The 12,116-nt window shown below is 43.6% G+C and overlaps 1 protein-coding gene across 1 annotated transcript; it reads left to right on the top strand.

The window, feature by feature from the left end:
- The first annotated feature begins 2,318 nt into the window (after nt 1-2,318).
- On the top strand, nt 2,319-8,437 carry F2RL1 (F2R like trypsin receptor 1). The gene is made up of 2 exons (XM_042804906.1): nt 2,319-2,461; nt 6,541-8,437. The coding sequence occupies exons 1-2, from the start codon at nt 2,389-2,391 to the stop codon at nt 7,644-7,646; spliced, it is 1,179 nt and encodes a 392-aa protein (XP_042660840.1). The 5' UTR covers nt 2,319-2,388; the 3' UTR covers nt 7,647-8,437.
- Nucleotides 8,438-12,116: the final 3,679 nt, after the last annotated feature.

Raw genomic sequence — 12,116 nt, 5'->3', positions numbered from 1 at the left:
GCCTTGAACCCTTCCAGGGAGGGGGCAGCCACAGCTTCTCTGGGCAACCTGGGCCAGTGTCTCACCACCCCTATAGTAAATAATTTTTTCTTTATATCTTATCTAAATTTACCCTCTTTTAATTTAAAAATGTTACCCATTGTCCTGTCACTACAGGCCCTGGTAAAAAGTCTCTCCCCATCTTTCTCGTAAACCCCCTTTAACTCCTGAAAGGCCACAAAAAGGTCTCTAAGGCAGGCTGAAAGAGTTCTCTGGTATTAAAATTGCCTGACACTCCCTCTTATGAGCTCCATTTTTAATTGCCTGGGAATCTAATGAATTGTTTATAAGATTTTGAAGGGAGATGATCTTCACATCAATTACATGTTTCTGACATCCCTATGAAAAACCTAGCCAAATTATAAATCTCCGTTAACATGGTTTCCTTACAGTCAACAGAGGCTAAGTCCAGAGCTGCATGTCCAGAACACACACCTGCAGTGACGCTTGCTTCTACGCACAGCCACAGGACTTCTCTACTTGTAGCTTTGACCTGTCACGAGATAGCCCAGAGCAAATGTTTTCTAGTGAAAGCAATGAATCTGTTTCCCTGGCGTTCTCAGACCCTTCCACTGTTGCTGGATCCAAGAAAAGGAAGAAAGGAGCTGTCTGCTTTCAGTGTAAAGGGGACAAAAAGACAGACTGGATGAAATAAATCAAGTGAACACAGTGAAAACTGGGACAAGGTGCTGGCAGGAGAGCATCCTGCTACAGCAGACCTGGATGAGAGACTGACCACTCCTTAGTGCTAGAGATCCAAGTGGAAAACTTTCTAAAGACAGGTAGCCAGCACATATGTAAATGCATGTTTGAAAGGGAGATTAGATAAAAACCCAGATGAGAAAACTACAACTCACTGGACAAGGTGATTAGGAGCAGGAGATCAAGTACCCATGAAGCAGTTTGTAATGGTAAAGTAAACAAAAGAGCACTGACGGAAAGAGACAGGAAGGGAGTCTGTAGGGATGGGCTATGCCTTTACCGGTGCTTAGCAAGGAGCCTGAGACTAAGATGAGAAATCTGTAAACAGTCTTAGCTGGGTGGATGACAAACAGGAACCGTGCTTTGAGCGTGCAATAACTTGTAACAAAAACTCAAACAAGAGAGGCCCTTGATGTTGACTCAGACACCCAACACTTCCAAGTGCATTTACCTTCCATTCTCTGTATTACATTTTTCATCTGTAAAACTGGAACAATGCAGACCTCAACTCACAGCTGTATTTCATGACCAGCACAGAAAGCCCACATAAAGAACAATTTTCTCTTCAGAACAGCATATAGTATATTTGTAACATATTCAAAAGTGGAAGAAAAAAAAAAACAAAAAACGACCGTTTTATCACCAACTGAACACAGCATTCTGCAGACTGACTGAGGCAGAGGGAGCATTACTATCTAACTGAAATGGTCTAGAGGTGTGAATCAGGGTTGAACATGTAGCTTTAATTTTGGAATTTTCTAAGTTGTGTGCTTGATTTTACAAACCTTAAAACATTTCTCAAATTTGTATTTGCGTGGATAAATGGAAAACTGGCATTACATTATGCTTAACTTTGTTCTTGAAATCCCTGTTTAGAAAACAAAAGGAGGGTGGTGTACTCCGAGTTTAAGTGAGCTTGACAAGTGAAACCACCTTTCTTACCTGGGCTCATGGCAGCGCCGTGCTACAAGCACATCTGCGTTAAGCAGCCATTGCACATTTTCCTGCCCGTCTATCATACAACATATCCAAAAAGAGTAAGAAACCTGGCACGCACAAAGCCGTGTGTTACCAGTCATCAGGAGTACGAAACGCCCCTCCAGCCCTCCCTGGCCAGCTTGCCCCCGGCCCCAGACCGCTCCGCAGCGGCCCGGCGTGAACCACGGCCGCCCCCGAATACGCGGCCGCTCAAACTGCGCGCCTCGGCCTCACTCCGCTACAAGGCGGTAACGGAGCACCTGCCGCGGGAAAGGGCCGCCCTCCCCCCGGGCTCGGGGCTGGGTGGCCGCCGGAGCTTGGAGGCAGGGAGGGAGGGAGGGCCGAGACCCGCGGCACCTACCCGACCCCGGAGCGGGGGACACAAGGCGCGAACCGCGGCGCAAGGCCGACCACCCCACCAAAGCGGAGGGAGGGGGCGCCCCCGCCATTTTGGGCCGGGCGCCGCGGACCCTCCGGCAAGACTTCCCCCGCCATTTTAGGGGCAGCCCCGCAGCCCGCTGAGGGTGGGGGACGTGGCCTGGCTCGGCTCCGCCCGCCGCCAAGCCGGTACGGGCCAGACCGCGCCCTCCACCCCCTCCTAGCTCAGGTATCAGGGGAAACTGGTCGGGCGTGCGGGAGAGGCAGTGGTCGCTGGAGCGCGGTGGGAGGATGGCTGGCTGTTGCGGGCTGTGCCTGCTGCTGCTGCTGCTTAGTGCGCTGCTGGGAGCCGCCACTCCCGCAGGTGAGAGGAGGTGTGCGAGCTGCCGCCGATAGCCACTAGAGCCGTCGGCTCGGCTGGGATCAGCTGGGGACGGCCGAGCCCTCCCGGAGCTCCGCGGGTGCCGCCTTGGCTGCTCGGCGCCCCTCGGCTTTGGGCTGGGCCGCGGGGGGCACGGCGCGGCTCTCGGCGGGCGAGGCGCGGGAGGCGGCAGGGCTGAGCCCCCACCCCCCCACACCCCGAGGAGCAGGTTTCTGGACCTCGGCCGGGGCGCGGCGAGCCCGGAGCGGGCTGGGCGAGGTTCCCGCGGTGTCGAACGGGTTCGGAAAACTCGGGCCGGGACCCGCGGGGAGGGCGCAGCCGGCCGGCCTCCCCGCCTGGTATTAGGGGAAAACTCGACGGGCGCGCAGCTGGGCTCGGCTTCCAGCCCCCTTTGGCCTGCGGGGCCGCACGGAGCCGGCGGGGAGGGCTGCGGGGCCGCACGCGCGGCCCGGCTTCATCGGCACCGGCGCTGGACTTCATCTGGTTCTCGGCTAGCAAGCCTCCTAAAAGCTGCATATAAACATAAAAAGCCTTGAAAACCGTATCCGCGCTTTTTTCCCCAACTCTGAAAGGCGGGGATTTTTTTTTTTTTTTAATCCTAATTCTTATCTTTGTTAGTTTATATTATTGCTTATTGAACATAGGGGCTGTTGGGGGATAGAAAAAAAAGTGATTCATGTTAGTATTTCACTGTCTTAAGGTTCATGTTTCACCACCTTTTACAGTAAACCCCATTGCCCTATATACACATGCCTTTGCACTGTGTCCTGTATTTGTTCATCATGGGTTTACTTACATAATAAAGGTATATTTGTAAAGCTTGTGTAAGTACTGAAGCCAAGCTTATGGTAGGTCCAATTTTCTCAAAGAATAGACACTGGATAGCTGCAAATTCTGTTGTTGAGTGCGGAGTTTCTGAAGTTAAACTGCCTCTTGAAAGTCTGACCTGCGCAGAGGGAGGAATTTGGAATCATCCCGGGGTGGGGGGGAGAGGGGAGGAAAGTAATAAGCTTAAATTTATGCAGTGTGCTTGATCTTCGGGAGTAGCGAGGTGAAATGAGCTGGGAGTATGATTGCACCCCAACCAAGGGAGATGCACTATAAGGCAGGGCCTTATTGTGGCTGTTTTCAAACAAGCTAATACCATTACGGGCTTGTGGTGAATCTGGGCTGCAGATCCAAGAACCAGGGTGATCTTAACCTTAGTCCTGTGTGAATTTTACTACCATGACCTAAGCTAGTTAATTTGGATACTCTCTGCTGATGTCACTTTTGTCTTCAGGGTAGGCATAATCCTTCGTTTGGTAGGCAGTGGGTTCTATCTTCTAGACAAATGGCAAAGGTGTTGAAACAGTCTTTCGTTGTGGGAGGAGAGTACATTTTTTCCCCTGATGCCAAAGAACCTTTTCCCGTGGGCAGATTAGCAAGTTAACTGCATTCTCGGTACATGAGTCAGGCAGGGTGAAACTTGGCTTGGAAGACAACTCAATTGTTATGGAAAACTGCAAGTGCCAAAAGAGTAAGAAAGGGATGTAGAAAATGCACATACGTAACAAAGGACGGAGTGCTCGGTGAGGGGAGTGTTAAACGCAAAGACAAACAGGACCCTTAGCTTTCTCCCCTGTATGGGTGCTAGTTGGGCTGACAAAAGCTGCCCAGTATCCACAGTCAGAACTTTTGAAGCTGGAACTACTTAAAGTCAGGATAAAAGCAAGACTTGGTCTCTGAAATCACCTATTCAGTTTGACTATTTCAAAAATAGAATAAAACAAACTTTTGTCTCTCTTCTGTCACTCTTGCAATACTAGATCCCATCTGTGGTTGACGTGTCCATCAAAATGTATTATAGCTCTTACTCTTAATGTGTCACACTAACACTTTTGGGCTTTTTTGTGAGCTTTTTTTTTCCTACCCAAACTGTGAACATTGATCGCAAAGCATTGCTTTATATCTGATCACAAAACATTTGTAAGAACAAAGTGGTAGTGTTTGTTCTTCCAGTTTTCTACAATAATTTGGGTCTTTGGAATGGAATACAAATAGTATGATGGCAGTGTCATATTATCAGCTACTTTCTGATGGACAGGTGCTTAACACAACACTGCATACTGTGCTTTATCGTAGTACTCTTGAGAACTGCTGTCAGTTGAGGATAAAGGGTGTGCTTCCAAGCAGCTCCAGGATCTTTCTCAGCTAAGCTATAAGCCTGAGAGAAGACACATTACTTAGCTAATTATCATTTACATTATCTGATATCTATGTAAGCTATGTTTTTCAAGCTGGTTTTATGGCTTCTATTATTCACAGCTCCTGTTAGGGACCTGGAATTTCTGTATTATACAAGTAAACTTTTCAGCCTTTAGCATTATTGCTGACATAATCATGTGGCTTGAAGAGCTGAGAGCAGAATTTGTATAATTCTGTCCTGGCGTCATTATACCACATATAGGCCAAACTGACTGTTTAGTATTTGAATTCATTTTCTTCAGGACTCTTGTTTTGACGGTATAATTTAGACTTCAGTCATCATGCAGTTTACTGCAAAGATTTGTCTTATGTCCTTGTACTGGTAAAAAGTTTCCTTACACCTCAGTTTTCCAGTGAAAACTCCAGCCTGTGCCTGGAGCTGATCAAATATTTGTTAAATGGAGCTAGAGTAACTTAATTCAAAACTCTAAAGAGCACCAATGTATGCTTTATTTTTGCACACCTCTCCAGGAGGTCACACAGTCTAGACAGGATGCTAATGCTGTACATCGGACTTTTGAAGTATTAACTTGAACAGAACAGCTGTCTAAAGTTGTGTTACTTTTGAGAATATTGGAAAACACACATGCTTCTGTATTCAAATACTTCTTGTGTGAAAATTCTTATACTTTAAAACGTAAGGTGTAAACATTTTTTCCTTCTGGAACTGTATCAAAACTGTTGAATAACAAAGGGGCTATCTTTCAACACTGTTCATGATTTGTTGTACACAAACCTGTTTACTCAAGAAGACGCTCCTTTATGCTCCAGCTGGGTATGTTGGTGGCTAAAGTAACCCACATACATTAATATGAACCGAGGCAAGGTTAAAAATAATTGTCCCACAGACAGTCAAGTTCCGTGTCTGTACTGTTTAGCCTGGTGGATGTCTGACTTTTTGGAACAGTGCAAGTTCATGGACAGTGTATGTTTGTGCAGTTTAACCTCTTCGCATGAGAGGACTATGCTGGGTCTGGTGGGGTTGTGAACTGAGTTGTCCGAAGGCTATCATACAAGACAGAGCAGTCAGGAGTGGCTGGCTTACCTGTGCAGTTTGTAAGTTCCTGTGGTGCTCGAAGAGGCAGAGCAAAACTTGCAGTGATAGTGGTCTTATGGATGAAGCAATCCTAGCTGTCAGCTCTACCACCTGGCACTTTGAGTAGAAACTATGGAGATCGACTGTCTTGCCTATGAAGTGGAAGGAGATCCCAGATGACTGGCCCTGTTGCATTTTTATGCAGTTAATCTGTTCAAGTTTCAATTCAGATGCAGTGTAATGTGTGTCTTCCTTTCCCTAGAGATTGCTTGTGCATAGCTTTTGGCATTAAATTCTGAGTTTCAGTTCTAGCTCATCTGAGAGCAGTGTACTGGGTTTTACTGCATACCTGATTGTCAGGCTGTCTAAACGAAGGAAACTTCTACTGCAGCTATGTTAGCCTGCTGCAAAGTTTTACAACTTCCAGCACTTGAGTAATCTGGCACTGCCATGGGAAAGGGTAATGGTGCCCTGGGATACTTGAAGCAGTTTCTGTTGTAACTGTTCAGGTGGTAGGACCTGACAGACATTTTATCAAGGTATTTTTAATACCACTGGTGGTGTGGAAGAGCATTTTCGTTGCTGATACAATCCGTGAATAGGGATATAGGTTGTCTTTTGGATATTAAAATCGAAGGGAGGAAAAATTGTCAAGTGTTTGAAAACTAGTCTTAGTTTTTCTGTTGATGAGGCCCTTCATGATGTCTGGTTTATTTTTAAAAAGAACAAGTCTGTACTTCAGTAATGGCAACTTCTTAATTTTTTTTTTTAATTTTAGAGAGCAGTGGAACCAGCAGTTCAAAAGGAAGAAGTTTTGCTGGCCAGAAAGTTCCAAATACAAATAATGCCTCTGAAGATTTATATGAAGTGGATGAATTTGCAGCAAAAGCCCTCACAGGAAAGCTGACTACAGTTTTTCTCCCCATTATCTATATTGTTGTCTTTATTATTGGGTTGCCAAGCAATGCCATGGCCCTCTGGGTTTTTTTTTTCCGGACAAAAAAGAAGCATCCAGCTGTGATTTATATGGTTAACTTGGCATTGGCAGACCTTCTTTTTGTCGTCTGGTTCCCACTGAAGATTGCATACCATGTAAATGGCAATAATTGGCTATTCGGTGAAGGTCTCTGCAAAGTACTTGTTGTATTTTTCTATGGAAACATGTACTGTTCCATTCTCTTTATGACATGTCTCAGTGTGCAACGGTATTGGGTTGTAGTGAACCCCATAGTGCACTCAAGAAGGAAATCTGAAGTTGCCTTGGGCATCTCCCTTGCTGTCTGGATACTGATTTTGTTGGGCAGCATTCCATTGTATCTTGTTAATCAGACTGTATATATTTCAAATCTTAACATCACTACCTGCCATGATGTATTGCCTGAAAATGTTTTGGCTCATGATATGTTCAATTATTTCCTCTCTCTTGCAATTGGACTCTTCTTAATCCCAGCTATCCTCACTGCTGTTGCTTACATACTAATGATTAAGACTCTGAATGCTTCCATCTCAGATGTAAGCACTGGGAAGAAACGAAAAAGAGCAATTAAACTCATTATTGCTGTCCTGTCCATGTATCTCATCTGTTTTACACCTAGCAATGTGCTGCTTGTTGTGCACTACTTGCTCCTCAAAACCTACAGCCAGAGCTATCTGTATGTGTCATATATAACTGCGCTGTGTCTTTCTACTTTGAACAGTTGTATCGATCCATTCATCTATTACTATATTTCAAAAGACTTCAGAGACAACCTTAAAAATGCTCTTCTTTGCCGAAGCGTGCGAACTACACGGAGGATGCAAGTGTCTCTCTCATCAGGCAGATACCCCAAGAAATCAAATTCTTATTCTTCAAACTCAAATGGGACCACTAAATCAACCTACTGAGTTTAATCCTAGAAAAGTGAACTTTTATTACTACTGCTGAAAGCTTGTAAGTGACAAGGGAGTTATTTTGTACAAGAGAGTCTGAAGAAACATCTCTGCTTTTTAATTACATTGAAGCCTGGATTTCAGAACTGGCAGCTGCTTACCCTGTGTAGAGATTGTAAGCAGATGAATCTTCCCACTAGACTGGAAAAAAAAAATCATGACATTTCAGATGCTTTGCAGAAATGCTGCTGACCTGGAAGTGAGTTGTGGTCGAAGAGATTTTTGTTCAATATCGAAGTTGTTGAAAGGAAAAATGTCGCTAGAATGTTATGTAGTGTCGCTAATATATTTAATTAACAGAAATCTGTTTATTTTGGTTTTGACTAATGTATTAAACAGCTGAACAGATTGTATATGTAGGACCTCGTGCTGTGTACCTTGCTTACACTGAACATTATTTGAAACTGTAGAGAGAAAGAAAGGAGAATCTGTTTCACCATCTTGATGTAGACTGCTTATTATCTTTAGTATAATGTAATTTTATATTGTTTTCCCAGTTATCATACTGTAAATACTAACATGGCAGAAGCCTGTAAGCTTATCCTGTTGAGTTGACAAGCTGAACTTGTTATCAGCCAGCACTAAGATAAAATGTTAGTTGAGATTATACACTGTTACTTAATGCTTGCCAGTACATGATCTTAAATGGGGTTATTTAACAAAGTTTTGATGAATAGCTATTTGATTTTTATATAATGTGTCTTGTATTTTTGAAGATATCTAAATAAGATTTTTTTTATAAGACATTCGATTTGGGTGCTTTCTTTTATGCTTTCACATGCTCTTCAAAATGCTGAGTAGTTCAATTTGCCTGGCTTCAGGTAGAAAAGATATTATTCCTAACAGTGAATTGGTAGTCTGACAACTGTAACTGTAATGTGTAAATGGGTTAAGTAAAATTTACCTAATGATGCATTTCATTAGAGTGAAAGTGTTCCCTTATCTTATTAGCAGATAACTAAAACCAGATGGTTCAGAGCTGTGGGGGAATAATGAGATATAAACAAACACATTAACAAGATAGAGTACTTAAGCCCCAGTTGATTTCTGAAATATCTCAAGTCCTTTTCACTTACCCAGGATATTTGTGACCACTCAGGAATACAGAATCCCATTTACTTTTAATCTGAAAACCTGATGGGCATATGTTTGGTGGTAGGATTTAAATGCATTTTTTTCAAATCTTGGAATGCTGATATATTTCACCAAGTTGTACACTGAACTCACATCCAAGTGACCTATGTGAGACAGGCATAGCTGGGTCCCTACAAACACAAGCAAGTGGAAGGGCCCTCAGTCCAAAAAGTACTCTGAGATAGCTCATATATGGATAGGAAATATTCACCATTTAAAATATGGAGAGTAAGGAACAGTGTAGATTGAACTGTAGCAACAATTTGAACAGTCTTGTACAGCTTAAAGGCCATAAGAATATATAATACATTTTTTTTTCTGTATGCTAATCTGTTTCTTCCCTTGTTCTTTGGTTTCCATGTTCTTCTGTAAATAAGTGGGTTTTTTCCCCATACATAATAAAGATTTAAGAGGTTTGTTTATTGCATTTGATCTCTCATCTCAAGGATTAATTAAGCTCTAGCTCTCCTTTTATGTGCTGCATTCTTGTATATTAACTCTTAGCAAGTGCTTAGTGTGAAGGTGGGATGTTTCATGGTGGTATTTCAGAGGTCCAAGCTAAAGTAGCAAGTAGCTCTTCAGATGATGTGGAACACAAATGCTTCTTGGGCATAAACAGTTTGTTCCTCCTGTTTCCTGACAAAAATTCAGGGAAGTAATTGCTTATTTATTACTGAAGATATAATGCAGCATCCTTCCTGGAAGATAACTGTACATAAGAGGTCCTAGTTCACTGGAAGGATTTAGGAAGAAGGTGCTTGCTCCACCTTCACAAACTGCCATCCCTTAGCCCCATGTGTGATAAACTGAATATGAGAATGTCATTTGTGTAGCTGAACAGCCTAGTGTGCTTCCAGCTCCGTAAATGGTAGTGAATAACATGAAGGAAGGGCATCCAGTGCGTGTGATTACAGCACTACTTTTGTTCTGCCAGGAGTCCAAAGGTTACAGGTTATATGTTGTAAAGATGATGAATTGTCTGTGTGTCTATATAACACGACAAAGATATCACTCATGATTCATGGATGACTGTTAAATTGCTGAAAAATAATATGCTTAATATAGTCAGTCTTTGGGGGGGGCAAGTTTTATTTCTTATTGTCATTTAATCAGAAGTACACCAAATAATGCTTGTATATATACTCTTATTCTTTGTTCTTCCTTTCCCATCGTTGATGGGATCAGAGTTGGGGACTATCAGTCAGCCAGACCACTGCAGCTCATACAAAGGGGAGCACTGATCCTTGTGACCACTTATCCCTTCTAGCTTTCTTCATCTGTGGATTGACAAAGCAGGTCGCAGGACCTGCAGCAACAGTGAAGGTCTGCCAATGACACACGTAGGAATTAGATATTACTGCAGTGTTGAAAGCTTTTTGAGAAAAAGTTTTAATTAATAGAATGATTTATTTTTAAATGAGGTGGTATTAAGTGTGACAAACTTCAGAGACTACTGTTCAAGAAGCCCACAGTCGTCTAAGTGAAGCTTCTTCAAACTATGCTCAATGGGAGCTGAAAAGATCTTTTAAGTCTGTGGGGTTTTTAGAAGAGACTACTGATGTACTTTTGCTTCTCCTTCATTCTTTTAGTGATACCATCTGGATTCTTGCCTTTGGGGAAGATAGGGAGAGGCATCTTCCTCTGCATCTAACTATTGCATGGTTAGGAGGGGAAGAAAAGCGGCACTCAGATTTAATAGAGCATCTGATTGCTTTTATGATCCATGTCTTCCAGATATATGATGCTGCAAGTTTGTCTGTCTTTGCTGCCACCCAAGTGCACTGAAGACTAAAGTAATCTGCAGAACCTTTATAAGAATTGTTTTGCTTTGCTCTTTTGTTTCTCAGTTTGGCAAATTGTGCGAAATTTTTCCCATCTGTAGCTGCATTGCAAATCCTCATCCTGAGTTTAGTAAGAATTATTTCGCTTCAGTTAGCAGAGCAGGTAGACCAAGCTGGTTGTGCAATTGATTTGAACCAATTCCTTGAGTTGACAATCATGTATCTGTGCAGCCAGGTAATAATGGGACAAGAACATGTAGTCCGGAAAGGTAGAGCTGGTTGCTTAACCTTTTCTTGGGACTGCAGCCTCAGGCAGGATTGATTGGAATAAGGGTGGTCATCTTCAGCTAACAATAAATACATTTCTGAACAGTGCCAACTTTGCAATTGAAACACCAAGAGATACAAAAGACTTTCCCCACCTATGACTGACTTAAGGTTTGGATGCTACGAAAACAATCAGTGCAGCATCCATGAAAGCATCGGGGAGTTGAAAATCAGTGTAATTTATGTGCAGTGTCACAGTTTCACAAGCAGCTCAAGTACATGTGGCAGCTAAGAGAGGTAGACTTTTCCCTACCCTGACTGCTTGATCACACTGTTCCCTCTTACTGTTAGAAGCATGTGTGACCTTGGGGTGGATTGGATCAGTCCTGGGTTAAAGTTAAACTAGGAAGAGGGAGGAGAGTTTACTTTTGACTTTGAACAGCATTTGGCTGGTTTGCTGGATGAGCTCTTGGCTCAGCACAAGGGAGAGGGTCAGGCTATGTCTTTCACCACCTACACTGGCTTGTACTGTGCAACTATAAGGCAGGTTGAAGCACGGGAGCTGCAAAACCTCTGCCTACCCTCCTCCTAAGTAGGAGGGAGCAATCCTTCACCCATGACCATAGGAATGGCTCTGCTGGCTCAGACTGAGGGTTCATCCAGCTTGGCCAGCGTGATCTGCTCACCCATGCCTTAGGAGGTCAGCAAGATGGCAAGGTGTCAAGGGACATGTCAGAAAACAGTAGGACTGCTGCACAAGGCACCTGGCCAACATACCAGATGCACGGAAGATGTGGCCAGGGAAGTTTGTTGCTTTGCACCGTGTGAGTGCTGTGCTACGAGACTGTTGAAATAAGCTCTGAAGTTCAGAAAAAAAGGAGACAAGTGAAGCCCGGGGAGCCTAAGCACATTGGCATCTGTGAGGAAAGCTGCTGCTGAGGACTAATCTGTAACTCAAAGAGCATGTGTAATAGCAACAAAAAGAAGTTTCAAGCAGGAACCCAGGAAGGAGTAAAAACAGTGCAGCCATGTGTCATATCCCCCACAGTACTCTCCCAATATCCAGCTATTTTCAGCATGAGAGTTACTTTAAGTCTGATCTGGCTGGTTTAATTAGTAACATCTGTTGGGTGTCTCACTGTGAAAACTGACCTTATTTTATTTGCTTTGAATCAGGATCCACTATCTGCATTTGGTGGCCCCTGGTTCTTAAAGGAGAAGAGAATGTGAACAAGTCCCTAAC

This window comes from Tyto alba, unplaced genomic scaffold (genome assembly GCF_018691265.1).
Source record: "Tyto alba isolate M040663 unplaced genomic scaffold, T.alba_DEE_v4.0 Super-Scaffold_42, whole genome shotgun sequence".
NCBI classification, from domain to species: domain Eukaryota; kingdom Metazoa; phylum Chordata; class Aves; order Strigiformes; family Tytonidae; genus Tyto; species Tyto alba.
Note: the sequence above shows the minus strand (reverse complement) of the source record. Positions and strands in the feature narration are given on the sequence as shown.